The sequence below is a fragment of the Eublepharis macularius genome, chromosome 16 (genome assembly GCF_028583425.1).
Source record: "Eublepharis macularius isolate TG4126 chromosome 16, MPM_Emac_v1.0, whole genome shotgun sequence".
NCBI classification, from domain to species: domain Eukaryota; kingdom Metazoa; phylum Chordata; class Lepidosauria; order Squamata; family Eublepharidae; genus Eublepharis; species Eublepharis macularius.
This window is the reverse complement of record NC_072805.1, coordinates 22297032-22319702: the sequence shown is the minus strand read 5'-3', so window position 1 is coordinate 22319702 and position 22671 is coordinate 22297032. Positions and strand designations below refer to the sequence as shown.

Here is a 22671-nt window from a genome sequence, read left to right as displayed (position 1 = left end):
TCTTAAAAAACAAGCAAACTTGGGAGACGGCTTTTATGCCCAACTGCATTTCGCTGGCCTAAAGGACTGCAAAACGCCTTAATCTCCACTTAGCATGGGGTTTCATCACTGCAAACAGCCAAAGCTTAAGCTGTTCATTAAAAAGTAATCAGATAACTTTGGGAGAGAGGAAGGGGGAGAGCCGGTGCAGAGCTCGGCAATGGTATGACTGGGAAAACACCAGTGTGGCTCTAAGGAAGACTGACTGCTGAACTAGGAGATCAAGGGTTCGAATTTCACCCCGCCGTAAAGTTCAAAACAGAGCTAAATGCAGCTTCGTGTAACTTTCCTCACTTTATTTTTAAATAAGAAGAGTGTGAGTAATTTCAAGGGGGGGTGATGTGTGCTAAGCTCTTTCAGCACTATCACTGCTCAAGAATACAGACATTTCAAGTTGCTTTTCCAGCTGCCTGGAGAAAAGAGGTGGCCATATCATTGTGCCAACAGGTAGAAAAACAGCTGGAGAGAAGGAAGGAGCAGAAAAAAGGACAGGCAGGGAAAGGAGCAAACACCTCCTTCTGTCTGCCAACTCTCCACCCCCATCTGTAGCCTTCCATAGAAGTTTTTAAAGGTTTTTTTAAAAAATCCCTTTTAAGGCACATCCTTGCTTGCTTTCACTCACTTTTTAGCTGGATGTTCTTTACAAGCACCCTTTTAGAGGGCTTCTTAAACAAGCATAGTTTGTGCCTTTGAGTACCGAGGAAATCTAACTGCAGAGAGATGAAGTTCCACAAAAGCCAAGGGTTGTATTTTCTTGCCTCCCCCTCTAATATTTCCAACAGGAAAACACTGCAGGGGGGGCATTTTTTCCTCAACTTTTCTGTTTCCTTGCAGGACTTCACCTCTATGGAGAACATGAAGGCTTATATTTTTTTAAAAATCTGCTCTCTAGATGCTGAAACAAATCATCAGAACTGTTTTCTTGAATGAAAAATAATTATATTTGGGTGGGGAAAAACAAGAGGCAATCTAGTCATGACGGCTATTAGTTGTGATGGATACCTACTCCTTCCAGTAACAGAGGCAGTCATACTCCTTTATATCAGTTGCTGGGGAGCACAGGCAGAAGTAAGCTCTTGCAGTCATCCTGCAACTATGTGAACCAAATGCCGGACTGGATCCATCTTGGCTCTTCTTATGTATATACATTCTCGGGTTTTTATAAAGGGCAGGAACAGTAGGAGTGTGAACACTCGGCAACAGGTAAAGGTAGGTCAAGGTAGTCCCCTGTGCAAGCACCGAGTCATTGCTGACCCATGGGGGGACGTTACCACGACGTTTTCTTGGCAGACTTTTTACGGGGTGGTTTGCCATTGCCTTCCCCAGTCATCTACACTTTACCTCCAGGAAACTGGGCACTCATTTTACCGACCTCGGAAGGATGGAAGGCTGAGTCAACCTTGAGCCGGCTACCTGAACCCGGCTTCCGCCAGGATCGAACTCAGGTCGTGAGCAGAGCTTGGGCTGCAGTACCATTGCTTACTACTTTGTGCCACAGGGCTCTGCTATAAGACCATGGTTTATTAAGTCTATGGCTTATTAAGCTTCCAAGAAGAGCAGTCCCAAAAAATGGGCTCTCTTGTACACATCAGAAAGAATAACGCTAGTCCATTCTAACAATTTATACATAGGCTACATACAGACATCAACTTAAGATGACTGACAGGCTACTTGGCCAATGATTCGACTGTTCAGTTTTGTTTCTCCAGACTCCTCTCTCTCAAGACGCACAAAGCGTGCTCAAAGGTTCCACCCAATCTAAACCCCAGGGCTTGTTTTCAAAAGCAGGCCTGCCCCCCGAATGTTTCCTTAGCTGCAACCAGCCCCCACACATCTGGAGTCACCAGACAAGACTTCCTCAAACAGGCCAAACTCAGGCACCCAGGAGTTGAATCCGGCCCTTCCACGCAGCTCGTTTCCTTTCCCGTCTTGGCACACAGACAAAAGCAAGCCTCTTTCCAGATGAAGCATCTATTTTGGATCATCTTTGCTACACTCAGCCAGTGCTGTCGTAATTCTGTAACAACCAAGCTAGGACATCAAGTACCCACAAGGTTTCAAACCAGCTAGGTATATTTACTAGTCCCAAAGAGTTAAAACAAAGGTTCTCAAGTAAACAAGCCGAAAAGCCCAGTACTGCCAGGCTTCTCAAAATAACCTACCAGGATCAGTGCTCGTTATGCCAGTGGCATGCCCTGACTCTAGGGTTGCCAGCTTCAAGTTGGGAAATTCCTGGAGATCTGGGAGATGAAACCTGGAGAAAGTGGGGATTGGGGAAAGGACCTTGACATGGCATAATTCCATAGAGTCCACCCCAAAAGTAGCCATTTTCTCCAGGTGAACTGATCTCTGTGGCCTGGAGACCAGTTGTAATTCCAGGAGATCTCCAGCCACTACCTGGAGACTGGCAACCCTACCTAACTCTGGAATACCCATCTGGATTCTACTCCAAGAAAGGAGTTCTTTCCACGATGCCCCCAATCCACCAGACTCCACCTGTCTGAGCCTTTCCCCCAACCATGCCGGAGGAGCCGGTGTTTATAAAAGTGAAAGGTTTCAAAAGTCCAAGCATTTCTGGAGCAGTTCTGGAGTAACCAAATCATTCTTTTCACCTGGAGACTTACATTTTAGAGTTTGTTATAGTACCCTTTCAGAAACCTTGCTACTTAACTGCTCTTGGGCAATTGTTGGAGCTACATACCACTGAACATACTAAGGTGCATGACTTCCTGTTTGGGATCCATGGAGGTCTAACGCAGCTCCACTTGCGGAGCTGACCGGACTGCCGTTTTAACCGGCCGGCGGGGTGAAAATAGCCCGCGGCCGACTGCTCTCAGGCGGGGAGCAGGCAAAGAACGCTCAAGACCCTAGGGTGAGCTAGATCTCGGACGAGGGGGGGCTCTACACAACGAGTCTCCCCCCGATCCTTGAGGTCCCACCTTGCGACGGGTCGGCTATAATCTCTGCGGCAGTTTTGGGGCCAATTCGGCTGGCATAAGACCTACATACCCAAGCATCGATTGGGGGAAGAAGCTGAGAGGAGAACTTAAAATCGAAACAGCGATTACAACCCGAGAAAAGTGAAGAGAAGGTAAAGATCATTATCTTCTGAGACGGGACAGATTGATAAAAACAGAGAGGAAAAAAAGTAGATTTTTAAACTGCAACAGACTAGTGAAAAGGAGGGGAAGACTCGGCAGGAATCGAATTTAAAAAGAGACTAAGTTTAAAGAAGTTATTAAAGAAATGGGACTATTGTTTTGAATACCTGTGGCTTTGGAGCTGTGAGAAAAAGACACCATCGCGAGATCTGCTGTGGGAAGACGGGAGACAGGAAGTGCGTAATAACAATAGAGTGGCTGGAGAGAAGCGGCCCTTGCTGGAGGGCAGGAAGTAGGGAATCGCCATTTTTGAAAGGGGAAGGGTCGCGGCTTCAGCGGAAGAGGAAGTAGGCCATCTTGGATTACAAAATCATAGAGAAACCATAGAGAAAAGACGCCCGACATTTTGGACTCTTTAAAATTTAATTTCTATAAGAAGACCGGGACATTTAAAATAGAAAAACGTTAAATTTTACGCCACGGAGTTAAGGAAGAGAGCGGATTCGTGGGAGCGAGCTAAAGCAAGCCCCACGATGTCAAAAAAAGAGTGGCAATCGGCAATAGAAAACCTGGACAAAAACCTGGACAAAAAACTTTTAGATATGATTAAAGAACTCAAGGACACGAAATTGGAGCTGATAAAAGAGGTTAAAGAGGTTACACAGACAGTAAAATCGGAGCTGTCAGAAGTGAAAAAAGGTATGGAAACAATACGAAGTGAATTACAAGGAACGCAGCAGAGAGTTAAAACAGTAGAAGACGCGATGGAGAATTTAGCAGACACGCAACAAACAGAGATGAGATTGGTGAAGGGGAGAATGTCAGTTGCAGAAACTAAACATATGGAGAAGCAGCTACGTTTTCGTGGCTTGCCAGAAGTGGAAGGAAAGTCAGCGCAAGAACAGATGACTGAGGTGTTGGCTGAGTACCTGGGGAAGGAGGAGGAGGAAGTTGTGGCTATCCTAGATGTGGCATACCGTGTGAATTCGAGAATAGCAACCCAGAGGAAACTACCAAGAGATGTGATTGTGCAGTTTACAACACGAAATATGAAAGAGAGGATTGTGACAAAACAGTTTCAAGATCCATTGGAGATTGATGGCAAGACGATTATTATAATGAAGGAACTGCCCAGATCAGTGTTACTGGACCGGAAAAAATATAAAGTGCTAATTCAGATTTTGAAGGACATGAAAATCAGGTACAGATGGGAGTTACCGGAAGGAGTGTCCTTTGAGTTTGGAGGGGCCAAAAAACGCATCAGATCTGAGCGAGAGATGGAGCGATTTATTAAGGACAATGAAAAAGACTTACCAACAAGATCATGAGTATGGAGTGTAAAGTATTATCTTGGAATGTAAATGGACTAAACTCACCGAATAAGAGGAAAAATACTTTTCACTGGCTACTAAAACAAAAATGTGACATTGTTTGTTTGCAAGAGACCCATATCAGAAAGCAGGATGTAAAATATTTAAAATCTGGAAAATTGGGCAAAGAATATGTAGCGGCCTCCAACAAGAAAAAAAGAGGAGTGGTGTTGTACATAAAAGAGGAGCTACAGCCAAAATTTGTTATGAGAGATGTGGAAGCTAGATTTGTAGCAGTGGAATGTATTTGGAATTCAAAGAGAGTGTTGGTAGTCGGACTTTATGCACCTAACGGTGCAAAAGAAAGCTTCTTTGAGGATTTAAGGAAGCATTTAGACGATCTTGCATACGACCAGATAATTCTTGCTGGAGACTTCAATGGAGTGACAGACTTGGAACTAGACAAAAAGACTACAACGGCACAAAAGAAAAGAGGACTATTACCAAAGCTTTTTTTTGAGTTGATTCAACAAGAGACTCTTGAAGATGTATGGAGGAGAGAATATCCTAAAAGCAGACAGTTTACTTTTTATTCTGCAAGGCATTCTACATTATCAAGAATTGATATGATCTGGGCCTCAAAAGACTTAGCATTATGGACTAAGGAGGTAGAAATAATGCCTATGGTAGGCTCAGATCACAACCCAATTATGTGGAAATTTGGAAAAAAGAGAAAAAGGAAAGCATGGAGAATAAATGAGGACTTGTTACAGGAAAGAGAGAATATGGAAATACTGAGAAGAGAGACAAAGTTTTTTATACAATACAACGTGAATAAAGAAGTACCAACCAATAAAGTTTGGGATGCTTACAAGGCGGTTGTAAGGGGCATACTAATGGACTTAAATGGTAGAGCAAGAAAGAAGAAAGAGGAGAAAAGACAAGAGATTGAGGAGAAAATAAAAGCCAAAGAAATACAGCTAAAAAAGAGACCAGGGAAAAAGAAGGTATACCAGGAAATTAAAATACTTCAAGAACAGCTAACAGCAATGAGCAATAAAGAATTGGAGTGGAATCTCAAAAGACTGAATCAAAAAGCGTTTGAGGGTGCTAATAAACCTGGGAAGTACCTGGCATGGCAATTGAAGAAGAAAAGGGAAAAGAAGATAATAAATAAAATTTGCGAAGATAACAAAACGTATTTGGAGCAGGCTGCCATTAGTAGAGCCTTTTATAAATTTTACGCTAAGCTGTATAATAAAAAAGAAGTAAACAAAGAATCAATAGCGTCATATTTGGAGAAAACCAAACTTCCAGAAATCTCGGAAGCTTGGAGAAATAAGTTGAATAGTGAAGTAACTGACGAGGAAATAAGTAAGGCAATACAATCTGCAAATCTAGGAAAGGCGCCAGGGCCAGATGGACTTACGGCTAAATTCTATAAGACAATGGCTAATGAACTGGCACCATTCCTAAAAGAGGTGATGAATGGGGTTTTAAGGGATCAAAGGATTCCAGAAACTTGGAGTGAAGCGAATATATCATTGATCCCAAAAGAGGGCCAAGACCTGACTAATGTGAAAAATTATAGACCTATATCGCTACTTAACAATGACTATAAAATTTTTGCGAAGATATTGGCGGAGAGATTGAAGGGGTGGCTCTCAGAAGTCATAGAGGAGGAACAAGCAGGCTTTTTGCCAGACAGACAAATAAGAGACAACTTAAGGACAGTGATCAATGCTATTGAATATTATGACAAGCGTTGTGACAAAGAGGTTGGTTTCTTCTTTGTTGACGCTGAAAAAGCGTTTGACAATTTAAACTGGGACTTTATGTTTGCCACTATGGAAAAGCTGCAATTGGGAGAAAGATTCATCAGAGCAATTAAGGAAATTTATAGAGACCAGACTGCAGCAATTGTGGTGAATGATGAATTGACCAAGAAATTGACGATAAGTAAAGGAACAAGACAAGGTTGCCCGTTATCTCCATTGTTGTTCATTTTAGTATTGGAGATTCTGATGATACAAATACGTCAAGATGATGAAATTCGTGGAATAAAAATAAAGGACTATTCATACAAGGTCAGAGCATTTGCGGATGACATAATGTTAATTGTAGAGGACCCATTGGAGAACATGCCAAGAGTGATAGATAAGATCAAGGAGTTTGGAGACTTGGCAGGTTTCTTCATTAACAAAAAGAAGTCAAAGATATTATGCAAAAATATGACTAAGCAGAAACAACAATTGTTAATGGAAACAACGGATTGTGAAGTAACAAGTAAAGTGAAATATTTGGGAGTCGAATTAACTGCAAAGAACATAGATCTATTCAAAAACAATTATGAAAAACTATGGACTCAGATAGAGAGAGACTTGATTAAATGGAATAGATTGAATTTGTCATGGTTGGGCAGGATTGCAGCAGTTAAGATGAATGTGTTACCAAGAGTAATGTTTTTGCTACAGACAATACCAATCATCAGAGACTCCAAACAATTTGAAAAATGGCAGAGGAAAATATCAGATTTTGTTTGGGCAGGCAAGAAGCCTCGAGTGAAAGTGAAAGTTTTACAAGATGCAAAGGAAAGAGGCGGAATGCAACTGCCCAATCTGAGACTTTATCATGATGCAATCTGCCTAGTTTGGTTGAAAGAATGGATGACATTAAAGAACAAGAAACTATTAGCCCTAGAGGGATATAAAAAAATATTTGGATGGCACGCATATTTATGGCATGACAAAGTAAAGGTCAACTCGATGTTCCTGCATCACTTTGTTCGGAGAAGTCTATACATAATCTGGAAGAAGTACAGAATTTATCTACAAGAAGGAACCCCTTTGTGGGTGGTTCCATATGAGGTGATAGACCCGAGAGCTGTTGATAATGAACAACAATGTTTAACGTATAAAGAAATAACTAAAACTGAAGCATCCAAACTTAGAATAAAGACACAAGAGGAACTATCACCTAACTACGATTGGTTCCAGTATGGACAGATCAGAGACTTATATAATTCGGACTCTGTAAAGGGAGGTATACGAATAGAGAATTCGGAACTAGAGCAGACCCTTCTTAAAGAAGATAAGAAAAGAATATCCAAGGTATACCAAGTACTGTTGAAGTGGTATACCGAGGATGAGATAGTTAAAACACAAATGGTGAAATGGGCTATAAACTTTAATAAAGAAATAACAATGGAGGCATGGGAATACTTGTGGAAAACTACAATGAAGACAACGACATGTATTAATATCAAAGAGAACATTTATAAAATGATCTATCGTTGGTACATGACACCAAAGAAGATTGCGCTAGGGAATTTGAATACTTCTAATAAATGCTGGAAATGTAAGAAGCATGAGGGCTCCCTCTATCATATGTGGTGGTCGTGTGAGGTAGCCAGGCAGTACTGGGGGGAAATAATAAGAGAAATGAGTGAAATTTTACAATTTCAAATTAATAAGAACCCAGAACTCCTGCTACTGAACTTGGGAATGGAGGGAATTCCAGCCCAACACAGGACGTTGATATTTTATATGACAGCAGCAGCTAGACTTTTGTATGCGCAAAAATGGAAAGTACAAGAAGTGCCAACTATTGAAGATTGGACTTACAAATTGCTGTATATGGCTGAAATGGACAAGATGACAAGAAAATTGAGAGATCTGGACTCAGGGCAGTTCAACACAGACTGGGAGAAGCTGAAACAATACCTGGAGAAGAAATGGGAGGTGGGAGGAAAACTGTGGCAGTTTGAGAACTACTGAAGTATTGAAGTAGAGGGGGGAGACTTTACCGGGGGGAGAAGAGATAAATGTGAATTAATAAGCAGTCAGATTAATAGATTGACATATATATAGATATATATAGGTTAACAAACAGAACATAGAGAAAATAATTAATTATAAAGACTAAATATAAGGAGCGATTAACTAACAATATTTTCTTTTTTTTCTGACAAGTTTTGTACCAAACTGAATGTCTGAAGATATAGATGGGTTAAATTGATTGACTACGTGAGGAGAGATATATAGAACTATTATAAAAAGATAGAATGAGTAATATATATAGAGAATAAGTCAAATTGTTTGATATAAACGAATGTATGATCTATATGGTTTATGATATATAGAAATACCTGAAATTGAAAAATTGGGATAAATTGTTTATCTAAGATGGAAACAAAGGCTTACAGTTTGGGCATATAATGTTAAAAATAGTTAAGGATGTACTGCTTAGAATAATGGAGAATATATATTTGTTTTAGATAGAGGAAGCTAATAAAAGTAAGGGAAAGGGGACAAAGGGTTGGAAAGCTGTTGGAAGTCAACAAAAAGGGGGGGGAAAGGGAGGGGGTTAGAGATGAAAAAATTGGGGAAAATTGAATGTAAATGTGGAAATAATGGATTCTAACCCAATAAAAAATTTAAAAAAAAAAAAAAGAACATACTAAGGTGCATGTCAGAATCAGGGGCTCCACCTCAACACATTTGAGATCCTGTCTATCTAGAGACTCAGTGCGCAATTTGTCGCTTCCACGGGGTTGTATCCAATCAGCTTTTTTCCTGGTGACCAAGGGAGGAAGATTCCACTTTGACAGGGGTCATTTTGTAGAAAAAGAGCTGGAGGAACTCATTAGCATAACCTATTAGCATATGCCACACCCCTTGCCATCACCAGAAGTATGTCATTGGCATAACTGATTTGCACATGCCACACCCCCTGGCATCACCTATCCTGGCTGTTTTGGACCCAATCCTGGCCATTCAGGGCCAAAATTGGGCCCAAAATGGCAAAAAGGGGCTGAAAATGGCCGAAAAGGGGCCCCAAATGGTCAGGATCGGGCTGCTGCTGAGCGGGAGAGTGATCCACCATCTGTCACAGGCCTGATCCGGGCCATTTCAGCCCCAATCCAGGCTGAAACGGGCCCAAAATGGCCGATAGTCAGGTGGGCGGGGCCACCTGACATGTGACCTCTTTGGGGAACTGCCAGAACTGTGTTCCTGCGCGTTCCCCCTCGAAATGAGCCCTGCACTTTGATCAGTCCAATAGGATGAGTTGTGTAGCATGGACTTGCATGGACAAAAGCCATGTAGGATGGAGGCTGCAGTAAGGAAGGGAATTGGGTTAGAGAGAGTGAAAAAGTTGGTTGGCTCCAACCTGGTTTTTGTAGGGTGCAGCAGACCATGCATCTAGATCTGATGCACATTGCGGTGTCTGCATGTAGACCTCGAGGAAGATGCAACCTCAAATACGTGCTGGTCAGCAGACACAAGCCCAACCTTCCACTCGCCTCACATATAACACAATCTCACCCTAGTGCTCGGTATGCACTTTGAAATCTACATAGAGCTAAAAAACATTCCTTTAGGTTATCTTTCAACATCCTCCTCAAAAAAACCCTTACCTAAATAAAAATCTTAATCAAGAGGAAAGGCGCGGTACAAATATTTTAATATATTAATAAGTAAGTAACTATCTGTACCCTGAGCCCAGCAGAATCTGACCTTGTCAAATCTCAGAAGCTAAGCAGAATCGGCCTTGGTTAGTAATTGGATGGGAGACCTCCAACGAGCAGAGGCAGGCAATGGCAAGCCACCTCTGTTAGTCTCTCGCCATGAAAACCCCAGCAGGGATTGCCATAAATCAACTATATAACTTGAAGGCAGGATTTCATTTTCAACTATTTATACTCTACTTTTCTCCCCAACAGGGATATGATAATAACAACAACATTCGATTTATATACCGCCCTTCAGGACAACTTAATGCCCACTCAGAGCGGTTTACAAAGCATGCCATTATTATCCCCACAACAAAACACCCTGTGAGGTGGGTGGGGCCGAGAGAGCTCCAGAGAGTCGTGACTAGCCCAAGGTCACCCAGCTGGCTTCAAGTGGAGGAGTGGGGAATCAAACCCGGCTCTCCAGATTAGAGCCCCTCGCTCTTAGCCACTACACCAAACTGGCTCTCATGAAGTGAAGGACATAAAGTGGCTTACCATATCATTTTCTCTCTTCCATTTTGTCCTTGCAACAACCACTCTGTGAGCCATTTTATCCTCACAACGATCATCCTGTGAGATAGATTAGGCAGAGTGTGTGTGACTGGCCCAAGGTTACCTCAGACAGCGTCTGTAGCACCACGGAGATTCCAGCCTGGGTCTCCTACACCTTAGTCTGACACTTTAAGCACTTCACCACACTGGCTCTCTTGCCTTTCGGAAGACAGATTTGTTATGTTTAGTCCAAGTCAACTAAAATCTATTTTTGAATGTTTGCATATACCTATTTACAGATGTTTTCCTATCTGGAAATGACCTACCACATTTCTGAGAGAAAAAAAATGAGGAGAGTTATTTGTAATAATAGTTGACTAATTGGAAGTTCTGATCTCCAAGTCTTCTCTGACAACAGCAACATTCCAGATATTTCTAAACAGGCACTGATAAATTTAACCGGAGTGTCTGCTCTTTCTCATTTGAAGCTGGCATTGGTATCCTTCAAGGCAAAGTAGCGTCAGCTGCCTCAGAGGGACATTTTAAGTATGAGTGCATTTCTCCAACATTAAAAATGACGGGAGAGAGGGACGTCTGCCAACACTTACGTCAGAAGAGGTTTATGGGTAAACGCTCCACTTCTGGGCTACCTTAAATACGAACAAGATCCACTAAGATAAAACTTATCGTACTGATAAAAGCCCTTAATCCCCTTTTCATATTCTTCAAGAATTAAAAAGTTCTCTAGCACTAGAAACCACAAGTATTTGCAGAAGTCTATCATTTCCTGCTGGGATGATGATAATAGCGATGTTGTATATTTTCTGTTTTTGTTTCACTTTGGACATAAAGAAAAAAGATGAAACATGAGAACAGAAGTTATTCAGTGTTACCTTGCTTGCTTATTTGCCTCCGTGTGCAAGAACCTCGAGTCTTTCAGCAGGTTTTTTTTTAATTGCTGAGCTGCAACAGACTTTGATTTTTATATTACCGATTCCTACAGCTTGCGTAGAATGCCAAAGAGGCCTTTTGTAATCTTCCAGCTTGTTTAAACTCTCTTTGAGTCAACCAGGATTATGGCCTCCATGAATAAACCTGAACGCCCAAACGCAGTAACTCAAAACCGTAACAATCATGTCTCAAGTCGATCACACAGTCCTCCGCACATCTACGCACTCCTGTATTTCTCAGTTTGACATTTGGTGCTCATTCTCCCCCCCCCCCCCAATAATTTCTCTTGCTATTACTGGAATAGTATTACTCTGTGGCAGACACACAAAACTTAACAAGCATTCACCATGCTCTGCGCAGGTACAACAGCCTCATGCACTCAGATTTCCCACTCCCAAAAGATTTTCACCATTGTTTCATTGGCTGCCGGTTAGTTCCCAGGTTTAATTCAAGGTGCTGACTGGTTACTTATCAACCACCCAGGGGCCTAGAACCCACACAACTTTTGGAGAGCCTCTCCCATTCTGCTCCGCTGTGTTAGCTCTGCTCGTCTAAATAGGCGATCTCTTGAAGATTCCATCCAGCAAGCAACGGTTACAGGTCATACTTGGACCTTGTCTGTTGTAACACGTCCCTGGTGGGACTACTCTGTCAGAATGTCAACAGGCCTGGAGAAAAATCCTTTAATAGAGGCTTGGTGGTGGTGGAAAGTGTCATCAATTCGCAGCCAACTTACCTTTCCAGAGGTTTTCAAAGCAAGAGATGAGCAGCGGTGGTTTGCTATTGCCTGCCTCTAACCCTGGTCTTTGTTGGAGGTCTCCCATCCAAGTACTAACCCAGGCTGACCCTGCTTAGCTTCTGAGATCAGGGCTAGCCTGAGCCATTCAGGTCAGGGCAACAGAGGCTTAACAGAATGTCATTTACCAGGAGATATTATTTACCTCTATACCACGTAAAGCTTCAATTGCCCATTTCCACAGAGACAGCAGCAACCCAGAGAAAGTTACGAAAGTTAGAGTAACAACCCCTCCCCTCACAGATTATGCAAAACACGCATCTTGTTAGGAGAAACTTAAAACGGGCTTGCTGTTTTTGATCTTGTTTTATAGACAGTTTACTGTTCTTTATTCATTTTAAAGCTTTTGTTATTTACTGGTTTTAAATGTTTTGTTCTATTGTTATTGAGTGGTTTGAACTACCTTAAGCAACCCGCTTTAAGTCTATTTGAAAAGACAAGCATCTAAAAGTTGTAAACAAACAACCGGACTCCTGTTTTTTTTCCAACTCAGCATGTGCCTGTAGGCACCATTCCCCTATCGCCTGCTCCCAACCCGGCCGACCTCCTCCACTTGGCAAAGCACTTAGGAGACATGAGTGCAATCAAGGCAAAAATCAATAGCGCTTGTCAACGAAAGGTTAAAGTGGAAACACACCCAGATTTTCTGGCTTTTGAAGATCAAGCAAGCTTAGACACAGCCTCATCTGGTTTCGGGGGACCGCCTGTATAGCAATGGAGCAAACACTTTCTGGAAAAGGATGCTCAATTAACATGTCCAAATTGCACAGACGTTTGGCATCTGAGCTGATCTCCCGCATCTTCACCAGCCAACAGCTGGCTGCTCACTCCATAACTGCCGTAGAACATTGGGAGCCGTGGTAGTCTGTGCCCACGAATTTGATTGGTTCAGGCACAATGAGCATCTCTTCAGGTGCTCTGGCAGACGGACGGAGCCAGTTGCTGGCCAAAAGTCCTGTGCATGCTGCAGGACATAGGGATCATGCATACACACTGGACAGCGCAGGGGGTAACTAGGACATTATCAATGCAATCTAAACAATTACTTCAGTCTAAGCCCATTGAAATTAATGGATTTAGAATGGAGCAACCGTGTTTAGGATTGCACTGAATGAGATGTACTGGCCAACATCTAACCAATGCTAGTTCTAGTCTAGTACATTTTTATTCTCCCTTTCTTCCCGGAAGTTCAGGGTGCTATACGTGGCTCTTCTTTCCCCCTTTTCATACTCACAACCCTGTGATGAAGTTAGTTTGGCTGACAAAGTGACTAGCCCAAGGCATTCAGCGAGCTTCGTGGCAGAGAGAGACTTGGAAGATAGGTCTCCTGGACCAACACTACAACCACGCTGGCCTTCTAATTATTTCCATTGCGTCTGACTGCTGAGTCCACTCTGCTGAAATACAGATTTATGTACAAATCTGAGTGCAAAGACACAGGCTTGGGATGGGCTGAACGCATGAATCTGCCTTCAACTGAATAAGACCCTCAGAGCGGGACCACAAGTGACGCCTGACACAGGTTGGACACTTGTCAGCTTCCCTCAAGTTTGGATGGGAAATGTAGGCAGCTTGGCGGAATGTTGGACAAGTGACAGTTGAAAAGTCCATTGGACAGCAGTCAGAGAGCCAAGCTGCAAGACCAGGATGCCTACATTTCCCATCAAAACTTGAGGGAAGCTGACAAGTGTCCAACCTGTGTCAGGCGTCACTTGTGGTCCCGCTCTCAGTCTACCAAGAACAGAGCTGTCTACTTTGACAGGTAGTAGCTCTCCAGGGTCTCAGTTAGAGGTGACAAATTCTGTAGAGGCTGACAAATTCTGTAACCGGAAACCCTGGGACTTCATACATGCTCTACCAGTGAGCCAGAGCCCCAACTGGGGGAGTGTACAGGTGCATGCAGGTCCTTGCTTTCTTAGGATTTCACCTAGAAGGGCTACAACTGGCAGCTATGCCTGCAACTATGTGAAGCCTCCGTGCCCTGTGCTTTACCCAGCAAAGAACAGTCCGCAGAGTGAGCTTTTGATGCCCTGATTAGATATCTGTCAATGTGTGGTTAAGGAGAAGCCAAATGAAACAAGAGTGAGCAGCAGGGAAGGAAAAGCAAACAGCAGCATGAGATTAAAGTGTTTAACTTCTTTTTTAAAAAAAGATCGTGTTTACATAGTTTAAAGAAAACAGACTTGTGTAAATGTGAATGTCGACAAAACAGTGAGTTGGATCCTACCAACTTTTCCACTCCCTCTCTCGCTAAATTCCTCTAACTGGAGCCCCCATCCCAAATGGCTTTTGAAATAGATCCCCCTCTGTGCTATCTAGGAGCCGTACGACTTGTAAACAAATCTCAGCAGGTACAAACACAGTCCCAGAACATCCGAAAGTCCAAATGAACACCTGCACTGCTTGTTCTCTGGGGGATGAAATCTCTCCCAGAACTGCGTCTACACTTGTTTCAAGCCAGATCAGTGCTACAGCAGCCATGGATGAAACTACCCCACAGCCGGTATGTGGATGGTTGCACAGAACCGCAGATATTAACATACAGTATCCCATCTGAAGTAGTTCTTTCAGCATGTGGAACAAGATTTTGTGCAAATACAATCCCCTTTAGAGTTTGAGTTTCTAATGGGGGCATAGGTTAGCGGTGCCCTGACCTGAAAAGCCCAGGCCGGCCCAATCTCATCAAACTTTGCAAGCTAAGCAAGCCTCGTGGTGCAGAGTGGTAAACTGCAGTACTGCAGCCCAAGTTCTGCTTGCGACCAGAGGTCGATCCTGGTGGAAACCAGGTTCAGGTAGCCGGCTCAAGATTGACTCAGCCTTCCATCCTTCCGAGGTCAGTAAAATGAGTACCGAGTTTCCTGGGGAAGACAATGGCAAACCACACCATAAAAAGTCTGCCAAGAAAACGTGATGTGACATCCCCCATGGGTCAGTAATGGCTCGGTGTTTGCACAGGGGACTATCTTTACCTTTTTAAGCAGGGTTGGCCTTGGTTAGTAATTGGATAGGAGACCACCAGGAAAGAATATGCAGGCAATGGCAAACATCTCTGTTCATCTCTTGCCTCGAAAACCCCAGCAGGGGTCGCCATGAGTCAGCTATAACTTGACAGTACTTTCTACCACCAGCTTGATGGCAGAGTGTATGCTTTGCATGCAGAAGGTTGCAAATCCATTTCTGCCTCTCCCAGAATACTAGAGCCCAGGGGACATCAAGTTAAGAACAGACCAAAGAAAGTACTTCTCCGCGCCATTGCATAACGATCATGCAGAACTCACTGCCGCAGGCCACAATGATGATTACTTCCTTAAATGGCTTGTCGAGGGGGACTGGACAAATGCATAGAGGATAGTTATCAAGGGCTAAATGGAACCTCCATGTTCAGAAGCAGTCTATCTCTGAATGATGCAGAGGCGGCTTTGGACACTGTGTTCCTGCTTGTGAGTCTTCTGGGTGTATCAGCTTTGCCACTAACCAAACAGGATGTTGGATTAGACGGACTGTTGATCTGATCTAGCAGAGCGTTTCCTGGGAAATCCTTGGCATCTTGAGCCAGAAAAGGTCCCCAGAAGGCTGGCGGGGAACCTCACAGCACAAGACTTAGGACCTATCAGACTAACAGTGCAATCCTAAGCAGAGTTACGCCAGTTTAAGTCCATTGTGATCAATAGGCAAGGACTGGAGTAACTCTGCTTAGGGTTGCACTGTAAGCAGGGCCGGATCTAGGGTTGCTGGTGCGCAGGGCAACCCTTGTCTGGCTTTTGCCCCCTGTGCACGCGGCATGCATGCACTCCCAGCGCTGTGTGATGACATCACTTATGTGACATCATGCAGGGCGGGGCGTGCCACCCATGCGGCAAGCCAGCCACCCCAGCACACAGTGCGCTGTGCAGCTGGCAGCGGCGGCAGCACGGGCGTGCGCTGGGGTGGCTGGCTTGCCACACGGGTGGCTGAGCGCAGGGCTGGGAGGCCCTCTGCGCAGTTCGCCTGCCCCACTGATGGGGTGGCCGGATTGCCGCGCGCTCCCTGTCCTGCGTGCGCGGCAAGCCAGCTGCCCCATCGGCGGGGCAGGTGGAGGGCCTCCCAACCTGCGCTGCCACCGCCAGCTCTAGTGTGCTCCCAGCAGCTGGCAGCCGTGCCCGGTGCCCCCTTTGGCAGCGCCAGGGGTAGGCTACCCCCTGCCCCCCCTAGATCTAGCCCTGACTGTAAGTGAACCAGGTGGTTCATAAAGCCCCATCACAGCTGTACCATGGCATTATCAGCACGCAAACTGTATTGGTGAGAATGAAATTAGAGGACCCTTACTGGCATTGCCCTGAGCTGTTTAAAAAGGGCACGGATGTAATTCAGCGGTAGAACTCGCCAGGGTCTCAGGCAGAGGGCCTCCCACATCACCTAATACTTGACTCTTTTATTACTTTAAATAATAATTTGTATTTATTTCATATTATCACAAAGGAAAAGGATACACGTGAACAGTCTCTTTAAATTGTCGGAGAGAATTTTACATAAAGTTTCAGTTTGGAACGTATCTCCACCTCGTTGCAAAGTTGTGAGTTTTTACCATCGAAGACGCATCTTCAACTCTTTCTATGCATTCTATGACATGAACTAAGAATCTGCTCTTCAAATGCTTAGCAAAGATTATTCTAGAAGCAGAAACTGCATGGTATATTCTATTTTGGTATTGACGGGGGATATTTAATACATTATTCAATAAAAAAGCTCGGGAGTGAATAACAAAACCTTTCTTTAACATTTCCTGTACATTCCATCAAAACTTGATATCCCACAGGCAGAACCACCAAAGAGGGTAAAATTCAGCATTGTTAAAGCCACAAAATCAGCAAACAGGAGATGTACATTCTCGAAAGCTTTTTAGGTATAATAATGCCAGTTGTGAATCATGTTGAACATATTTTCTTTAAATCGCAGCCTAACACAGAAAGTTATTTCTTGTGTCATTATAAATTTCCCACACTTAATCAGAAATTTCATAACCTAACATAGAGTTCCACTTAGAGCAACAGCAATTATTTGAAAAGAAATGGTTTAATAAGACATCAGAGAGCTTAGCTAATTGAAGACTCTCTTTTTAAATTATTATCTCTTCGAACTCAATAGATCCTCTTATCCCTGAGGTCCTTAATACTTTTCTCATCAAAAAGCTCTTGGCATGTAGATATACTAAAAAGTTGATTTGGCTGCTACTTTTCTTATATATCTCTCCAGATGGGGCAATATTATTACCAGCTACGGAATTACTGTACTCTTTGAGACCTGTTTCCCCCCCACTGAATTAAAGATTGCAATTTATATCCCTGAAATGTGTCTAAATCCCAAACGACAGAAGCTAAAGTACATCTAGTGAAAATCTATTTCTATACAGGTCCAAGCACCGTAATACAATATTAATTACAAAATTCTCATTAATAAAATACCCTGCCCTATCCTGTTTATTACACCATGTTAAGTATCTTAGAAGGAGATTAAAGCCTGCTCGATAGCCTAACAGAGCTATCAGAGTTCCCTGAACACTTCTGATAGCTATAAAAATTTAGTTGCAAAGCAGTACTTGAGTCTTCTAAATGGAGGTGCCCGGGGATTGAACCTGGGGACCTTCTACTTGCAAGCCAGGTACTCTACCACTGAACCATGGTCCTTTAAAGAAGAAAGCTGCCTTATACTGAGCCAGACCATTAGTCTATCAAGGTCAGCATTGCCTGCTCTGACTGGCAGCTGCTTTCCAGAGGTTTTTTGTATCACCTGGCACCTGAGCATTGTAACTGAAAGTGCTCCAGACAGATTCTTACACTTTCTGCCTGCCAAGCTCATGTTCCACTAGCAACTGACGGCCCCACTATTTCCTGGATGTCTTTTGATACAGGAAGCAGAAAAATCAAGATTTGCACACACACCTGGCATTTGTCAATTACATCTGGACTGCTAACTAGAACTGGTTGCAAAGACCAGGGATTTTTAAAAAAACATGGTTTTACATGATGTTTTTATGCAGCCCAGGCAAAGCTCAGCAACCAGGGCAACTTCTGTGCCAAACCCTCCTCTTATTAGTAGAGGGCTGTTTTCACACTCATTAACGTCAGGCTTAAACACACGGAACGAGGGCGTCTTCATGGCGCGATTTCTGACATGGCGCCACGAAAACGGAATCATGATGGGGTGACATCAGAAGTGGCGTCACGAAGATGCCCTCATTCCGTGAGTTTTGCATGATGTTAAAGAGTGTGAAAACGGCCAACATCCCAGAAAACCCACCCCAGCCAAGAATTCCCTGAGCTGTATTGGGAACTAAACTCACCATTTTAAAATGTGCGGAGAAGGAGAAGGTATTTGTCGGCTGCTGTGATTTAGAAGTGCCCTGTGGCACAAACGCATCCCAGCACGCTGCTTGCCCTTTTCTCTGCAATTAAGGAAGATTTTTCTTGCCCAGAACGAGAGAGATGAGTTGCTGAGCCAGCAGCCCGAGGCCACACACCCTTCTGCCTGCCTGTGAAAGGAACAGCTGGCTATTCTTTCCCATGACGGCCTTCCCAGGACATCAACAGTCCCCCCATTCACAAAAAGTTGAAATGAACTGGCAGGGAGGGTGGAAGGGCTTTCAGCCATCTGCCTGCTTCTATAAAGGGGGGGGAGGAGGGGGGAGGGGGAAAAGCTTGCAAAGATCTACATCCAGAGCATACAGAAATGCTTTTCATAGTTATGATTCTCCAAAGACATTTGGGAACATCCTGGTTTTTAAAGCATCTAAGAAAGGACTTTTAGATTCCCAGATTTTTAGGTTTTCCCAGCAATCCCTCATCTTGTAGGGTGATTTTGCAAGGAACATTATAGGCAGACATTTGGTACAGCTCGAAGAAGCGTGATGTACAATATATACCATCAGGCCGGGAAGAAAAATGACGGGTCTCAGGTTCTAGAGTCACAGATGCCAGTCTGAAATAATGTCCTTGGACTTGCAATTCTAACTCCTTTATCTCCAGCATGTGGAGACTCTACACAACAGTCAGCAAAATGCATTTATTACCTGCATTTATTACCTTTGCACTTAGATACTTTGCAGATATATAGCACTTCCAAATGCTTTTACTACATTTATGCCCACTTCTCTCCCCAACAGAGACCAAAGATGGCTTACAACATTCTTTCTCCATTTTATCCTTACAACAACCCTGTGAGATAGGTTAGGCTAAGATTGTAAGACTGGTCCAAGGTAACCCAGCAAGCTTTCATGGCAGAGTGGAGATTCAAAACTGGGTCTCCCAGAACCAAGTCTGACACTCTAACCACGACACCATCCTGGCTCTCAAAATAAAGCACTTCACGTACATTATCTCACAGTAATCCTTACAACAACCCTTCAAGGTAGACAATTATAATTCCCATGTTATAGATGGGGGGCGAGATACTGCGGCATGCCACAGTATCATGCATGAAAGCATGCTAACTTTCATTCATCGTTGCTTTAATATGCTCCCAAACTCAAGAGAGATAATAGGAATAAGCCCTGGCACTAATTAAACCTCAACCCCCCCCCAATCAGTTTAGCCCACTGAGCATGGAATTCTCCATTGATCTTGGATCCATAGTTAGCCGTGTTAGTCTGTAGTTGCAAAATAGTAAAGAGTCCAGTAGCACTTTTAAGACCAACTTTATTGTAGCATAAGCTTTCGAGAACAACAGCTTTCTTCGTCAGATGCATCTGATGAAGAGAGCAGTGGTTCTCGAAAGCTTATGCTACAACAAAGTTGGTTAAAGGTGCTCGTGGACTCTTTGCTATTATACTCCATTGATCTTAGGAATTTTAAGCCTCAGAAAGAAGCGGGTTGATTTCAGCCTTGCAGAGTCTGTCTTTTACTAGAATCCCTTGGGGCCAAATTTGCAAAGTAAGAGGGCACAGTCAGGATGTTTGAGGCTAGCAGATAAAAAACACATTGCATGATCAGACTTCCAGTGCAAAATGCTTTGCAAGAATCCCAACAACAAGCTCTAGACAGGCCACTGGAAATGGGTAAATTTCTGCCCTGCCTAAACCTGTACTTGCTCCAAGTCCATTTAGCAGCCTCAAGTAGATCATTCTTTCTCTCATCTTGGTTCCCTTCCTTCCCATCTGTACAACAGGAAGAAAAAGAAGCAGCCCCCCTCCCCCCCAGAGGCCAGATGGGAAGACAGACACAATCCACACTGTACAGCACACCGCAGGCTAAAAAAGAACCAACATTTCTTTCAGATAACTCTCCCAACAGCATCACACCCCCCCTCTCCCACCACCCCAATGATCTCCCCAACTTCATTCCTTCCATCATGGGATGAAATATAGCACTCCTTCCCCCAATAAATAAATGGATGCCATTCACTCTCATGGAGAAAGCTGAGCCATTTTGCTCAGGGGGTGCTTTTTGAGTGGGAAGTACCAATCGCTACCGTAAGCTCTGGCCTTGTGAACAAGGCCTGTATGCAAAAAAAGCACCTTTGTGAATTATGCACTGAACGATCTGATGTCTGCTCCATACAGCCAGGCAGAATAGCAGATATTTTACAATGGAAATAAATGAAGAAAAGGTCACCAGCCTCAACACCCAGGATCAAATGACCCCATCTCTCAATTCACGTATTTTTATTGCGATCAGATAGCACTTATCTAGTATAGCCAAAAGGCATTATAAACTACTAAGTTCAGCCTCGGGGTGGGGCCCTTCTGTTACCTTGTGCTACTGTCTTGACCCCATATCACTCCTTGCAATATGCTATTTACCCTGCAGCAGGGAATGCAGGCACCGTGATCATGCCTGGAGTTTGGCCGTCAGGTATTTGCCCTAAAGAGATCCCTTGGATGACTGTGGAGCTGGAACACTCCCAAAGGTCCAACCCCTCCCACCACAGAAGAGGGTTCATACCACCGACCAACTCACATGCTTGGAATCTTTTTTTCCTTCACTCTTTGTTAACTCTGCAATACCATTTTAAGCGCTGCATTTTGTCAGAAATTCTTTCATAAGTTCTGAACAAGAGGGGGATCCGGGTGCACGCAGTTGTTCTTTCTCACAATACAGAAAGTTACACCTTCTGAAACTCCCCCTTCGTATGCAACTGGTATAAGAATCCTCATTCGAACTTGGCTCCCTTTACAGCCAAAGCCCAGCCAAAAACAGCCACTATTAACCATGACAGATTAATGAAACCTCCATGTATAAGGGCAGTATACCTCTGGACATGAGGTAGTGGGGATAAGAAGGCCAGCATATTATCACACCCTACATACGACCATCCAAGAGGCATCTCTGTGTTATGTGCCGTCGAGCCAGCTCCGACCTCTGACCTCCAAAACGTCCTATCATTAAGAGACTTGCTCAGGTCCTGAAAACTGGAGGATGTGGCTTCTTTTATCGAGTCCGAGAGGCATCTAGCTGGCCACAAATGGAAAAAGAAAGCCGGACCTTTGGTCTAAAGCAGAAAGGGAACTTTCACATTCTTTTGTAAGCCTCTGGGGCCAGGGATTGCATCACTTGTACATGATGCTTTCTTTCTAAAACTCAGTGCCAGGGTTCAGCACGGAAAGAACAGCTTCATCTCCTGGCGGATGAGCTCTGCCCTCCCAAATGCAAGAGGCACCAAAGGCCCAGTTACAAGGGAAATTAACACCCATGACTCAAACCCTAACGGGCAACTCCGGCCTATTCCACTAGTCGGGATTGGCCCGGAAGATCCCTCCTGCGCAAGCCTTATTGGAATAAAGGGGAACTGTGCAAAAGCGTTATTCATTATAGGCAGGGCTATTTTTCAGCTGGAACACGGTGGAACGGAGTTCTGGAACCTCTTGAAAATGGTCACATGGCTGGTGGCCCCGCCCCCTGATCTCCAGACAGAGGGGAGTTTAGATTGCTCGGCGGCGTGAAGGGCAATCTAAACTCCCCTCTGTCTGGAGATCAGGGGGCGGGGCCACCAGCCATGTGACCATTTTCTCCGAGGGCAACCCAACTGAGTTCCACCACCTCTTTTTCTGGAAAAAAGCCCTGATTATATGTGCTTGTGCAGAAGATGCTGCGACTGGGTCATAAGCCATGGATCTGATCTGCCTGCCCGCTGATCTTGCTTAGAAAGTTGCCCCAGCTCCAGTGCGCTGCAAAGAAAGCAGATCCTGAACCCCATTAAGAACAGGAGAGGGAGATAACGCTGGGGTCCAGCTCAACAAAAATCTCCTTGCATAAGCATTGAGAGCCTGGCTGGGAGTACCCATACAAGAGAGCTCCTTGTGGATCGTGCCCTGTTTATTTCAAAGGAAGGAGCATTTACATCGTCAGCAGTGGAAGTGACTTGATTAATGCAGCAAGAAGGGAGCCTGAACAATGGGACTTACTCCCAGGTAAACATGCCTTAATGACACTTGCCGCCAACCAGTTGAGGCCCAGCATCACCACCATGTCCAGCTTGCCTCCAGACAAGGGCTGT

At 44.0% G+C, this 22671-nt stretch overlaps 1 protein-coding gene across 2 annotated transcripts in view; it reads right to left on the bottom strand.

Moving 5' to 3' along the window:
- The window catches only part of SLC12A4 (solute carrier family 12 member 4), an 83321-nt gene that overhangs the window by 58423 nt on the left and 2227 nt on the right, over window positions 1–22671 (bottom strand). Inside the window, exon 1 of one of the 2 annotated variants that reach the window (XM_055000680.1) lies at window positions 21428–21452. The exons of the other annotated variant lie outside the window; for it this stretch is intronic. Coding sequence (XP_054856655.1) covers window positions 21428–21437 — 10 coding nt within the window. The 5' untranslated portion in view covers window positions 21438–21452. Of the gene's footprint in view, window positions 1–21427; window positions 21453–22671 lie in introns of those variants that run through there. 2 annotated transcript variants of the gene reach the window in all.